Source organism: Ceratina calcarata, unplaced genomic scaffold, assembly GCF_001652005.2.
Source record: "Ceratina calcarata isolate Rehan_Ccalc_2016 unplaced genomic scaffold, ASM165200v1 scaffold71, whole genome shotgun sequence".
Lineage (NCBI taxonomy): Eukaryota > Metazoa > Arthropoda > Insecta > Hymenoptera > Apidae > Ceratina > Ceratina calcarata.
Window position 1 is genome coordinate 409,381 of NW_017178369.1, and position 14,328 is coordinate 423,708.

The window sequence follows — 14,328 nt, forward strand, 5'->3', positions numbered from 1 at the left end:
ATATCCTTCTCTGTCAGTGGCAGATCCATCCTCCTACTCTTATGATTAGAATTTAATATAGATCTTCTATGTATACTATCATCGTATCAATCAAAATTTACCAGCTACGATTTTCAATAGATTGAATTCAGCCACGATTCTGCAATAACAATTTGCCGTTGATTAAAAATATATTCAGTGTTCATGGAATTATGGATCTGAGTGTTGTTAGGTCCATGCGATCGTACGATTTTTCCTTTCGACGATTTATCGAATTGCACAGAGATAAACTTTCCTCTCCTTATTCGTCGGCTTGCAGAAACGTAAAGTGATAAACCCTAACTCGTTTCGAAATTCACGTCTGTTCTTTCTTATCGTGACGTTGACACACACCCCTGATTTCTCTTAAGATAAAATCGTACGAGGCTCTCCGAAAGGGAAGGAAGAAAGTTCGCTTTTAAAATTAGAATGTGAACGTGATGATAATTTCCCAAGCTTTGGTGGTACAGCTATGGAAATTTACAGAAGCTTGGGTCAATACCTTATTTTAATGTATGCGTAGTACCTTCGAACAACAAGTCTCTGAGGCTTCTTCTTTTTTTCTTTCTTTTTTTACATAAACGAACGTATTTACGAGGAGAGGCCCGCACGTGGCAGATAAATGGAAAATTACTTAATATATTAATCTTAATAATGTCGTAGCGAAGTTCCAACTGAGCTCGTACTTTAAAAATAAATATTTCCAATAAAAACATTCTGTACGCTCTAAAATTCCACGATACAGTCTTCTTCACAATGTACGATACGTGACGAGGAAGACGGCGCTGTATTTCAAAGACTTACGCTCTGTAGAATCGAACGAGAATTCAATGAAATTGTTGAAATAACTTTAATCGCGTTCAAGAAGAGGAAATGAAGCCAACGTAAAGGATAATACTGTTGCCGGAAGAGTTATCGAGGAAGTGAAGAAAAATGATGTAATAAATACGCTAACAGCATCATAAGTTACATAGAGGCTGATGTAATAAAACAGTTGGAATGCAAAGAAAATGAACGAATGAGGGCAACGAATCTGCTGAAACGCGACCAAAATGAATGAGATACGCGCAGGAATGAGTATTTCGATATTGTAAAAAGGAAAATCGTCCCTACTTGAAAAATTACTCGTCGTATCAAACGAATTTTAGGCGGAACCGATAGAAAATTATGATACATCACTCCTATTTTTTTAGACGAAACTTTATGAATTGCGAACTAGAGATTATTATTCGCGAAATGAGCGGAATATGTTTATCTATGATTTGCTCGTTGTTAAAATATTATTCCTATCTCCTCTTAAAATATTTACCGGTTCGAGGCGAGAGAAAATAGAGAAATATTTACCGAGAATCAGGTGACCGCAGAAGAACTTTCCACGCAAACAGCATCTCCCACGGCGGGGTGGGAGATCGGAAAATTCGCGAGAGCAATAAACGAACGAGATTTATTAGCTTCCAAATAAAATGAAACAAAGATAGCTAGAATTCTTAATAGACAATACGAGAAATAGTGATCCCTATTTGGAACGAGCAACGTATCTCTTCCCTAAATCTCGCTCCTATCACCCTCGCTTTGAACAAAATAAAAAAATGGATCTCCCTCTAAAGGCTCGCGTGTTAATAATCAAACCGTGTACAAATATACACGTTATTGATGACACACGATATCACTATGGATTAGGTCAGAGGTTTACCGTGATTACCCTATTCGAATTAAGTATAAAAGCCACCGGTGAGCCGTAGACCGGTACAATAACGATCGAAGCCGAAGGTGATCGATTCTCCTCCTCTCAGTCTATTAATTGTGGACATGCACAAGCTGTCGCTGTTAATTGCGCTCGGCGCACTATGCGCCGTGGCGAAGACCGCGGATGCCGCCGCTTACACCGGTTCTCGTACCGCGGACATGGACTTCCTCAACAAGCAGAAGAAGATCTTCGATCTTCTCCTATACGTGAAACAGGCGGACCTGATCGACGCCGAATGGTACGAGATCGGCAAGAACTACAACCTCGAGAACAACATCGACGTGTACAAAGACAAGGTATCACGATGAAACCTTTCAGCACTCATGAAACAGCGAGACACAACCGACTCTCTGTTACAGAATGTCGTAGAGAAATTCCTGTGGTGGTACAAGCAAGGCATGTTCACGTCCCGCGACGCGATCTACACGCCGTACAACAAGGAACAGTTGTACGAGATGAAGATGCTGTTCGAGCTGTTCTACAATGCCAAGGACTTCCAGACGTTCTACAAGACCGCCTGCTGGGCCCGGCTAAGAATGAACGCCGGCATGTTCACGAACGCGTTCACGATAGCGGTGTTCTACAGGCCTGACTGCAAGTACATGAGGCTGCCCGCGATCTACGAGATCTTCCCCAATTTCTTCTTCGACTCCAGCGTGATACAAGAAGCGCAGTACCTGAAAATGTCCAGAGGTTCGTTTTCATGCTGATACAGTAACACTGAAGTACGCTAGGGATTGTCCTCCGTACGAAACCGACAGATTCCAGGGAACTAAATTTATTTTACTCTCTTCTAACGACGATTCTAATCTAATTGTTCTCAGGTGGTAGCGCGAGCAGCGGTATGAACAATATCGAGACCTACATGGTGAACGCGAACTACTCCGGCAAATACGTGATGCCATACCAAGACGAAGAGTACAAATTGGACTACTTTATGGAGGACATCGGTCTGAACTCGTATTACTATTACATGAGACAGCTGTTCCCGTTCTGGATGAGCAGCAACAAGTACGGTATACCCAAGGAGTTCCGAGGACAGTTCTATTATTACTTCCACAAGCAACTGATGGCCAGATACTACCTCGAGAGAATATCAAACGGTCTAGACAGGATCAACGAATTCGATTGGTACAAACCTATTTACCCTGGATATTACTCTACTTTGACGTTCCCCAATGGTATCGCTCTACCCCCGAGAAACAGATACTCCAACGTGCCGTATTACAAGTACAAGTATCTTAAAGTAAGTACCAGTCATTGATAGATTAAAGGATATAAAATTGAATGCAATTATTATTGCATATTTATGATGGAACTTGTTAATCGTTCAGGAGATCAACGCCCTGGAGATGCGCATAATGGACGCTATCGACTCCGGTTATTTGATAGACGAACGCGGCAAGAAGATCGACATCTATACTCCAGAAGGGTTGAACTTCCTCGGCAACGTGATTGAAGGAAACATGGATTCGTGCAATAAGAGATTCTACGGCATGTACGACGCCCTGGCACGCGACATCCTCGGCTTCAGCTTCGACTACGAGAACAAGAACAACGTGATTCCTAGCGCACTTCAATGTTACTCTACTAGCATGAGAGACCCGGCCTTCTATATGCTCTACAAGAGAATCATGACATACTTCATGAGGTGAGATACGTTCGTTTCAACTTCCAAACATTCTGACGATTTTATGTACAATTAATTCTTCTTTTTTAATCGCAGATACAAGAAGTTCCAGCCGCAGTACGCTCAAAGCGAGCTCCAAGTGCCTGGAGTGAAAATCGAATCGGTGACGAACGTGGACAAACTGTACACGTACTTCGATAAATGCGACACTCTGATTAATAACGCAGCATCGGTGGAGAACTTCAAATACGGAATGTTCCTTCGTCTGAAGGCTCGTCGTAGCTGCCTCAACTATCAACCGTTCACGTACAAGATCAACATGAACAGCGACAAAGAGATAAAGGGTACTCTCAGAATCTTCCTCGGACCGGCCTTCGACGACGTCAAAGAAGACATGGAGTATCTGCAGAAATATTATTACTACTTCTACGAAATGGACAAGTTCACCGTGAACCGTAAGTACTTTCGTCTATACACAAGATTCATCCCATCCTTAAAGACTCGCAAGATTGAAGAATTATTAATAATCGAAATACTAATGCTTTTTACAGTGCGCCCTGGAATGAACACGATCGAACGTCGCAGCTCTGAATCTCTGTTCACGGCTCCGGACATGATGTCTAGCGACGCGTTCTACGATAAATTGAACAACGCGATCAGCGGAAACGAGCCGTTTATGTACTCCGAGAAAATGTTCGGCTTCTCCGAACGTCTGACTCTGCCGCGCGGTAAACCTGAGGGACTGAAGTTCAAGATGTTCTTCTTCTTCAGCCAGTACGAAGAAGGTGCCGGCGCCTCGTTTACGATACCGATGTACGGCAAGGTGATACTTGACGGAAAACCTTTCGGTTTCCCGTTAGACAGACCCATGTGGGCTTGGAACTACACCATCCCCAACATGTATTTCAAAGACGTGTACATTTACAACCGTCAGTACGCAGACAAGGAAAGGATGAACTACTGAAGAAAATTATATCCCATGCAAACGATGATTCTGTATTTAACGAATTTATATCGCAACAGATTCGAATAAAGAATTTTGAAGTATAAAACATATCTTTCTCATTGCCCCTCCTTCGAATGTTGTATAAACAAAATATAGGAGAATAATATGTGTGTAATATAATGTGTAAGAGATAACGTATCACGTATGTGTCACGAGAGGTGAATGAATTTAAATGCACTGCTATTAAATGTTTGCGTGAATTAAACTTTGTCAAGACATACTTGGATTATTTTAAACTGTAAGCGTAGTTCTCCGCTTGGTACCATTTCTTCTGAAGAGCAGTGAGCCCGTGCCTTTGCACGTTAGAATTAATGATACTTTGAACGAAATTTCAGACAAATAATGTATTAGAACGCAACGCGAGTATTATACGTAAAAAACCGCTCAAAATATCTATATATTATACTTCCGAAATGATACAAAGGTAATGGTGATTACGATCGAGACCCGCATAATATCGATCGACCAGCATCTGACCGGTATCGGCAAAAAGATTTCGTTGTTCCTACAGGGAACTTGCATACGACCTTATTTATAGCTGACAAGTTTTATACCTACAAATTTTGTCTGTAGCATTTTTCACTGGGATGAAAAAAAATTTCAGTAATCTCCCCTTCGTGGATCTTGCAGGTGAAACCTAAGTTTCATCATTCCTCATCGCACGGCGCTGTATTGAAATGCCTCAAGTCTTAAGTCTTAACCCTCGAACGTATTTCACATACTGCGAAAGTGTGAATAACCGTCAAACCGTTTCTAACCGTGACTAGGTAAAATTTCGTCGTTTTATATTTGACAATGTCTATAGGTATTCTCGTTTAGGTTTAATTTAATCTGTTAAATAGAAATTTGTGCATATTTCAGTTCGTTGATAATCATATGCAAGATGAACATTGTATGTGTAATATGCAGAGACTTATTAGTTCCATCGGACGATATTTTTCACACAGCGTGTGGGCATATATTTCATTATGCATGCTTATGTCAATGGTTAGAAAGGTGAAATATGAGCTTAATTTTGAACGTAAAACAACAGGTTCTCAATCCCGATGTCTGAATTAATCTCTTTCTTAACAGATCTAAAACATGTCCACAGTGCAGGGAAAAGACTACGGCCAACAAAATTCATAGGCTGTACTTTAATTTTTCAAATAATGATTCCGTTACTGAAGATACATGCTCTTTGCAAGATAAAATTGATAAATTAACATTCAATCTTGCAATGAGGGAGAAAGATGTGAAGCATTATTTGGAAAAAAGTGAAAACTTAGAAAAACAGACTGCAAAGTTGAGGAAAGAAGTGACCAAAGTAGAACATGAATTAAAGACCAAAGACACAGCTATTCATGCTTACAAAGATCAAATAAACTTCTTTAAGCTACAAATAACGCAGGTAGAAGAAACAAACAAGGAGCTCGCCAGTGTGAAAAATAAACTTCAAACTTATAAGAAGTATGCAAATCAGTTCTTTAGTACATGCTATAAAATTATTGTTTAATGATAATGTTCATTATTGCCTTTTTAAGTATACAAGAATTGCTCCAGGGTTCAGAGAAAGAAGTCAAAGAAATATTACTAAGTTCGCAGGATCGAAACTCACTTGCTACATACATAGCTGCGTTGAAAAGGTACTCAACGATATTCTACATGTTTATATTTTATTCTGATTAATTCTTGAATTTAGAGAACTGCTGATTACAATGGACAGACGACGAGAATGGAGGAGTAAAATGAGGGTTATACAACAAGAATTATCTAAAGTGACTATGGAACGAAACTTCTTAACCGAGGAGCAAGCAAAAAGAAAGTATGTGAAAGCTCTGATGAACTAAGAAAATAATTGGATCGAATAAAGAACCTAACACATTTGTAGGAAACTGGAACAAGAGGTCCTGACGTACGAAAGTAAAATAATGAGTTTAGAGAACGAGATCAAAGATCTGAGGGAACAAGGTTCACCGGAGACATCACATATTTGCTGTAATCGGAAACCTGTCGTTGCGTCGAGCAGCAAACCTTGTGTCAAGTCTAGCAAACCGCTAAGGGTACAAAATGTAAAAGCTGATTTCAACGACAGCTCTACCTCTCATGTAATTAAAACAGTTTTTATAATAGTACTCTGATCTTTACATTACATTAAAATCAAATTGGTTTTGCAGGACCATGTACCAACTTCTCCGTTCCTTCCCGTGAATGTTATGGGAATATATAATTTAGAGAAACGTCTTCCAAAACGGGACGTAGTAAAAAGTTCATCGATTCTGACGAAGAAGCCGCGGATCGAACAACAAGGAAATGTACAAACTGTAAGTCCCGTTTCACTTTTATGGAATTATCAGAAATTCGTGATACTTAATTCATATTTTATTTAGCGATCACTGGAAACCAATATTACATACAATGGTCTTGGAGGCCATTCGAAACTCGAAAATTTTCCCAGTTCATCTGGTGTGAGAATAAAAAGGTCGTAAAGCCGAAGATCCATAACGAAAAGAAGCTAGCACTGCTTTTTGTACACAGAACAGTGAACAAACTGTTTGTAATTTCTAAAATATTATTAAGGCAACTTGTTTCTCCTAACGTTAGATCTATGCTCTTTTTATATCGTTAGCTGTATATAATAAGTATATTTATAATATGTAAGTTATTTTTATTGATCAACGTAATCGAAAATGTGATATAGCGTAAAGTTTATACGAGGACCTATATTTTTTAAATAAAGTTTAGTACGTGACTGAATCCTAAATACTGTGTAATTTATTTCTACCATTAAATACTGCAGAAGGTTCTAGTATCCCCTGTTTGTATTTACATAATAAGAACGCGTTTTGTTGTATTTTATTACGATACAATTTATCGGAGAAGAAGAAAATAAAATTGAGGCCAATAATAATCAGTTTACATACAAATATTAATTCATCAGTCGCAACTTGCGTGCAGATAATGAGATCACGCATTCGATGACATTTACAATAACAAGAAACAAAAAGAAAAAGAGTTCACGAGATATGCAAGCATACAACTTTTAATCGAATCAATCTCATAGGTAATAGTCAACGACTTTGCACATTAGAATATATCATTCTACTATATGTATACACCTGCGCTGCAATGATGCTTTCTTAATGAAATTACGAAAGTGGCGATAAGCCAGGTGTAATCAAAATTGCAGTTGGTGATACTAAAAAGTTGCGACACGTTAATCTCATCTACTTCTTACCACCCTGGTGACCTTACCCTAACTCACGACCTTATTCCGATAATGATTATCATTATCGACCTGCTCTTATTGAATGACGATTTTGAGCAGTATATAAGACCAGCGAGGATCCTAACTATTCGGAGTACGTGATTATCAGCATGATGAAGACTGCATTCTTAGCTCTGGCCGCCTTCTGTCTGACGGTCCAGGCTGCGCACCAGCTGCCTAGCCAGGTCGCCGACAAGACCTACCTTACCAAACAAAAGAATATCTACGAACTGTTCTGGCACGTGGACCAGCCTACCGTCTATCATCCTGAACTCCATCAGAAGGCGCGTACCTTCAACATCGTTGAACATGTGGACAACTACAATGACAAGGTACGATGCAACTTTCGTTAAAACTACTCGTCTAAAAGATTGTTGTATTCCTTGTTACGATTCATAATGAATGAATTTTACTTTCTCGTAGAGAATCACGATTCTCGATATACCCTCAACGTTTCAAGTGTTTCATTAACATGTACACGATTCTCTCTATTAATTTGCAGGAAGCTGTGAACAATTTTATCCAGCTGCTGAAGCACGGTATGCTTCCACGCGGCTGGACTTTCACACTGACAGACCCGGACATCAGGCACCAAACGGTGACTCTGTTCCGAGTTCTGCACAGCGCGAAAACGTTCGATGATTTCTACAAGACAGCTGTCTGGGCCAGATTCCACGTTAACGAGTACATGTACACTTATGCCCTGGCCGTAGCCGTGATGCATCGTCCAGATACCAAATACATCAAGCTGCCTCCGCTATACGAAGTCGTCCCGCACTTCTTCTTCAACAATGAAGTCATACAAAAGGCTGAGAGCATCGCCATGGGCAACGAATGTAAGTAATCTTTTTTACATATGAAATTAATCAGTAAATGCCAGCTAGTATGATTAATTTATACCGCTAGAACATAGTACTCGATGCATCAACAGTATTTTTCTAACGATGGCATTTCGGGATTAAACGTGTTGTTTAAATTTCAGCTGGCATTAAGAAAACTGTAGGCGGAATCGACACTTTTGTGGTCCCAGCCAACTACAGCGGATGGTACTGGACCAGACATCATACACATGAGCAAAAATTATCTTACTTCACCGAGGACGTCGGTTTGAACGCATTTTACTTCATGCTTCATCATCATGCTCCTTTCTTCATGCCTGGTAACATTACTCACGTCACTGTCGCACAAACCCGTGGTGAATACTACTTCTTCACGCACAAGCAACTCTTGACTAGGTATAATAATTCGTTTTCTCAGAAGACTATCATTTTTCACGAAATTACATAATAATTGATTCCATAGGTATTACCTTGAGAGACTGAGCAACGGTTTAGGTGAAATCAGTTATGTGAGCCTGGACCATCCCATAGAGACCGGATATTATCCTACCATGCAGTTCCGTAATGGACTTCCGTTCCCTCAAAGAGAAGCCGGTGCCGTTGTACCTCTTGATTTGTTGATTCACACACAGGTGATTATCAATATTTATTTACAAGCAGAGGCATAAGAAATTTATTATTATCGAAATTCTTTCTAAATTGCATTTTTCATATTGTATATTTTTTGTAAACGTAGGCCATCAAAGAGTGGCATCACAGAATCCTTACCGCCATCGATCACGGCTACGTGCTCGATTCTACGGGCGAAAAGATAAACATTTACTCGAGCAACGGACTGAACATACTTGGTAACATCGTCGAAGGCAATGTCGACACCGTTAACGAACATTTGTACGGTCATCTCAACAGTTTCATGAGGAAGGTCTTTGGATTTGGTCACGACTCGCACGTCAAGTACCACGTGATCCCTTCTGCTCTTGAGCTTTTCAGTACTAGCTTGAGAGACCCTGTGTTCTACAGCGTCTTCAAGAACATCCTAACTTACTATAACAAGTAATTCTTTTCTTTCGAGTACAATTTCATCGAGACCAGCATTTTAGTTCGCCTCGTTATTCAACGAACAATTTATTTATCAGATACAAGCATCACCTTCCGAAGTACACGACTGAGGAATTATCCTTCCCCGGAGTGACCATCGACTCCGTGAACGTGGACAAGCTGACTACCTACTTCGACAACTTTGAATCTCTGCTGAGCAACGGATTGTCCGTGCACAGCCATAAGGATGCCAAGAATATGTTGATCAAGGCACGCCAACACCGGCTGAACCACAAGCCTTTCACTTACCACATCTCCGTAACCAGCGACAAGAACACCAAAGCCATGGTTCGCATCTTCATCGGACCGAAATACGACGAGTTCGGACACGAGCTGGACCTCGAACATAACTACATAAACTTTATGCAGTTGGACGAATTTGTTGTCAGTCGTAAGTATCAAATAATTTACTAGCAGATTAATGCAGAGCCTTGCTTATACAGATACAATGATGTACTGATACGTTTTTCTAATCTTCACAGTGAAGAGCGGTAGCAACACGATTGACAGAAGCAGCCACGAGTCTATATTCACAGTCCCTGACGAAGTGCCAAGCGACGTCTTCTACAAGAAACTGCAAGCAGCTATAGACTCTGGCGAAACCTTCAAATACTCTAATCAACCTTACGGATTCCCTGACAGACTTCTTCTGCCCAAAGGCAAGAAAGACGGAATGCCGTACAAATTATTCGTGATCGTTTCGCCGTTCGACGAGACCAACGCCGTCCACATCGAGTCTCCCGTGTGGGGTCAACTGGTCACCGATGGACATCCCATGGGATATCCTCTGGACAGGCCTTTACACTCTGTGGACTTTTTTGTGCCCAACATGTACGTCAAAGACGTCGTCGTTTACCACAAAGAGATAGAAGAATTGAACGTTGCTGTTTAAACATTTGTTTCTTCGTTTTAACTTGTAAGCTAGTAGATTTTCTAATGATGATTGTAGAGATGTAGAAAGACAGAAAATAAAAGAATGTTTCCATAACGCTGCGATAATATCTCTAAACCCTATCCTGAGATAAACAAGAGACCTGGCATTGAACTCTTTCAAATTGCAAGAAGATTATACAAAAAAATCTAAGCTTTCTATGTCACGAGATATTTCTCTTCTTTTTCTCTTATTAATTATCTCCATTTTTAATACATAAATGTAACCCTTCTTATTGTATATGAAAATCAAAGTTCACTCGTTACAATGACTGTGATTCAAGTGAGACAACCGGAAGCAATCCAACTAATGAATTCATCAAGTATTCTTCAGCTGAAGCTGTATATCCTATACAATGATGTACACTCCTAAATGTAATAGCATTATCAAATAATTGATAAGCGCGATATTCATATCAACGCGCATTCGTTACAAGTAAAAAAAGTCATTATCACGTAATGAAAAAGAATTATAGCGATTAACTAAGATGCAAACATTTTAGATCTAATCACCAGCCGAGAGAAAGCTTGATAACTGACCGAGGACGAGTGATAATTGGGAATTCGCATTATATAAAAATATTATAGTAATTAAGAGACCAGAAAAATGATTAGGAGAGAAAACAGCAGCTGCGGATAAGAAAGCCTGATTTCTGGCATAAATCACATCGAATTATCGTCTAGACAATACTATCTTTGTGAATAAATAACGGAGTAATAAAGGGTGGAAGCTGTTCGAACTTAAATTGCCTCGCTTGATAATAGCTTCCCGATAAACGTGTTTGTCGTTACACGAGATTACGAATTCGTGTGCAAACGATTAAAAACGAAATTTAGAGAGTAGTGGATTATTTTCTGCACAACGTTGTACGCACAATATTCGTTTCTATTTTCAACTTAACATTCATACTCTCGATGTCAACCGGATTATCTCTTATTTCGACTTTTACTTGTACTAGCAAAACATTGATTAGGAAAATTTTCGAGGAAAACCGATTATTATTGCGTTAGTCCAGAGTAAAAATTATTTATCTACATCTACAGACACTTTCCTAGACAACGGGCTTCTTAATAAAAATACTGCAGATAAATAAGTAAAACGAAGTGGTTGAGAATAGAAGAAGAAGAGGGGATGAGGACTATAAGAGTTTGAACGGTGGTCATACGCGCTTTGGGATTCTACTTATTCCGTTTTGGCAAAATGACGAGACTGTGGCTGCTTGGGGTGCTGGTCTGCTGCGGTCTGATCAGTGCGGAATATTATACCGTGAAACAAGCCGACAAGGACTTTGCGCTGAAACAGAAGAAGGTTTACAATCTGCTCTACCGCGTCGCCCAGCCAGCCCAAGCGAATCGTTCTTGGTACGAGGAGGGCCAACAATGGAATATCGAAGCCAACATCAACTTGTATTCAAATCAGGTAAATGATACTATCTTTAATAACATTCATAGGAAGCTAGATGCATTAATGAGAAGCATCCTGTCACTAATAGAATTGTATCCACAAGAAAAGAATACATTACAGATTCACGAATATATATAAGAAATTGTTTCCAGGATGCAGCGAAGAATTTCCTTCTGCTGTACAAGAATGGGATGCTTCCAAGAGGAGAAATATTCTCCGTGTACTACCCACAGCTTCTTAAAGAAATGGAAGCATTGTTCAAATTGTTCTACTACGCGAACGACTTTGATACTTTCTACAAGACCGCTTTGTGGGCCAAGAACAACCTGAACGAGGGACAGTACTGCATTGCCCTGTACAGTGCAGTACTCACAAGACCTGATACCAAGTATATTCAGCTTCCACCGCCGTATGAAATGTACCCTTCCTTGTTTTTCAACTCTGAGGTATTGGAGAGAGCTCAGCATGCAAAACTCTTTGGTATACCAAGTAAATATCGAGAAATATACATCTCAAGTGTCGGTTCATATTCTGAAATCATCGTATGACTTTAAATAATGTTTCTTTTAGAAAAGCAAGGAGAAGATAAGAGCTACATAATCTCAGCAAACTACTCGGGCTGGTATTTGAATCGCGAGTACTATTTGGAGAACAAATTGAATTACTTTACCGAAGACATTGGCTTAAACACCTATTATTTCTTCTTCCGGCAAGCGCTGCCGTTCTGGATGGAGTCCAAGGAATTTGGATTGCCATCAGATTATCGCGGAGAGGAGTACCTTTACGGGCACAAGCTACTGTTGAACAGATATAATCTGGAGAGACTTTCGAACGACATGCCTAGAATCGAAGATTTCGACTGGCAAAAGACGTTCTATCCTGGTTATTATCCTACCATGACTTTCCACAATGGGTTGCCAATGCCCCAAAGACCAGCGTGGAGCGATTTTCCACATTACAAGTACAGATACATCCAGGTAACTGAATATCTTGTTTAACAATCTTCAGCCGATTAACGTACAATTTTCTTAAAGGATATTATGGATAAAGAGTCGAGAATAAGGTCTGCAATCGATTCCGGCTTCATTTTTGGCAATGACAGCAAAAAGTACAACATTTATACCGATGAAGGCGCGAACATTCTCGGAAACGCAATCGAGGGCAATGCCGACTCTTACAATCCCAACTTTTACGGAAGCATAGACAGGCTTGCGAGAAAGATACTCGGCTACAATTTAGAACCAGCGAGCAAGTACCAAATTATACCTAGCGCTCTTGAGATGTCCCCTACTTCGATGAGAGACCCTGCCTTCTATCGCCTGTACAAGAGAATTTGTCTTCTTTACTACAAGTAATTATCTATAAACGGTTTGGCAAAAGTATAGTAAAATTCGTATTAATAATACGCTTGATACCGTCCTTTAGATACAAACTCCGACAACCGCCGTACAGCAAGGAAGAAATAGTCTATCCTAATATAAAGATCGAATCGTTCAACGTCGATAAAATGATTACGTACTTTGACGAGTTCTACACAACGATCAACAATGGTTTATTAAACGACGATTTGAAGGAAGGCGAAGTGGGACCGCTGATTAAAATTAAACAATACCGTCTGAATAACAAACCATTCAATTTCCACATTTCTGTAAACGCCGACAAACCGATGAGAGTGAGCATCAGAATTTTCCTCGGACCGAAATACGACGCGCACCGCAAACCGCTTGAGTTCCCGGACGGCTTTAAATATTTCTACGAAATCGACAACTGGATCACCGAACGTGAGTTTTATTAATCGGCAATTTTTATGTTTCTTTATATCTTTGACTCTTACATCCATTCGTTCTTTTTACTTCTCAGTGAACCCTGGGATGAATAAAATCCTACGGAGTAGCCAGGATTGCTACTTTACGATTCCCGATCAAGAATCGAGCGATAAGTTTTACGCAAAAATTTTATCGTCCCTGGACAGTAACGAACCGTTTACTTATTATGAAAGGGTGTTCGGTTTCCCAGAAAGATTGTTGCTACCAAAGGGCAAGAAGGAAGGAATGCCCTTCCAATTTTTCATTCACATCAGTCCAGTGACTTCGGAATTCACGTATAGTTCGAGAGTGTGGGGCCAAACGAAATTCGACAACAAACCGTTTGGCTTCCCGATAGATAAACCTCTATTCGATTTCAAGTACGACGGACCTAACATGATGTTCAAAGACATCCTCATATACCACAAGGATGAGTTTGACATGAACATATCTTACTAACTCCTTTACGTTTCTATATCTCGAATTTATTTTTGTAATACTGTTCTTTTTGAATAAACGTTCTTTCCTTTATCTCTCAGCGAATGTTACTTGATAAATTCAGCTCTTAAAACTAATAGTCTACTGATTTTTTAAGTTTGAGAA

The 14,328-nt window shown here is 39.8% G+C and overlaps 3 protein-coding genes across 4 annotated transcripts; all 3 read left to right on the top strand.

The window, feature by feature from the left end:
* Positions 1–1,774: 1,774 nt before the first annotated feature.
* Positions 1,775–10,573, top strand: LOC108630166 (uncharacterized). The gene is made up of 19 exons (XM_026817867.1): positions 1,775–2,061; positions 2,125–2,458; positions 2,590–3,011; positions 3,100–3,416; positions 3,492–3,850; positions 3,947–4,347; positions 5,495–5,850; positions 5,925–6,026; positions 6,083–6,205; positions 6,272–6,488; positions 6,558–6,704; positions 6,771–6,846; positions 7,709–7,980; positions 8,151–8,484; positions 8,631–8,883; positions 8,951–9,119; positions 9,224–9,540; positions 9,624–9,976; positions 10,068–10,573. Exons 1-19 carry the CDS (start codon positions 1,828–1,830, stop codon positions 10,475–10,477), a joined length of 5,196 nt encoding a protein of 1,731 aa, XP_026673668.1. The 5' UTR covers positions 1,775–1,827; the 3' UTR covers positions 10,478–10,573.
* On the top strand, positions 5,059–7,144 carry nopo (TRAF interacting protein no poles). Of its 2 annotated transcripts, none has more exons than XM_018033375.2 (8): positions 5,059–5,168; positions 5,263–5,397; positions 5,476–5,850; positions 5,925–6,026; positions 6,083–6,205; positions 6,272–6,488; positions 6,558–6,704; positions 6,771–7,144. In XM_018033375.2, exons 2-8 carry the CDS (start codon positions 5,285–5,287, stop codon positions 6,867–6,869), a joined length of 1,176 nt encoding a protein of 391 aa, XP_017888864.1. In that variant the 5' UTR covers positions 5,059–5,168; positions 5,263–5,284; the 3' UTR covers positions 6,870–7,144. The 2 variants fall into 2 exon arrangements, with proteins under 2 accessions (XP_017888864.1, XP_017888867.1); XM_018033378.2 differs by having other exon boundaries at positions 5,073–5,168; positions 5,244–5,397.
* Positions 10,574–11,668: 1,095 nt separating the features above from the next.
* On the top strand, positions 11,669–14,256 carry Hex70a (hexamerin 70a). The gene is made up of 6 exons (XM_018033374.2): positions 11,669–11,935; positions 12,073–12,409; positions 12,491–12,897; positions 12,955–13,271; positions 13,346–13,701; positions 13,781–14,256. Exons 1-6 carry the CDS (start codon positions 11,717–11,719, stop codon positions 14,182–14,184), a joined length of 2,040 nt encoding a protein of 679 aa, XP_017888863.1. The 5' UTR covers positions 11,669–11,716; the 3' UTR covers positions 14,185–14,256.
* Positions 14,257–14,328: the final 72 nt, after the last annotated feature.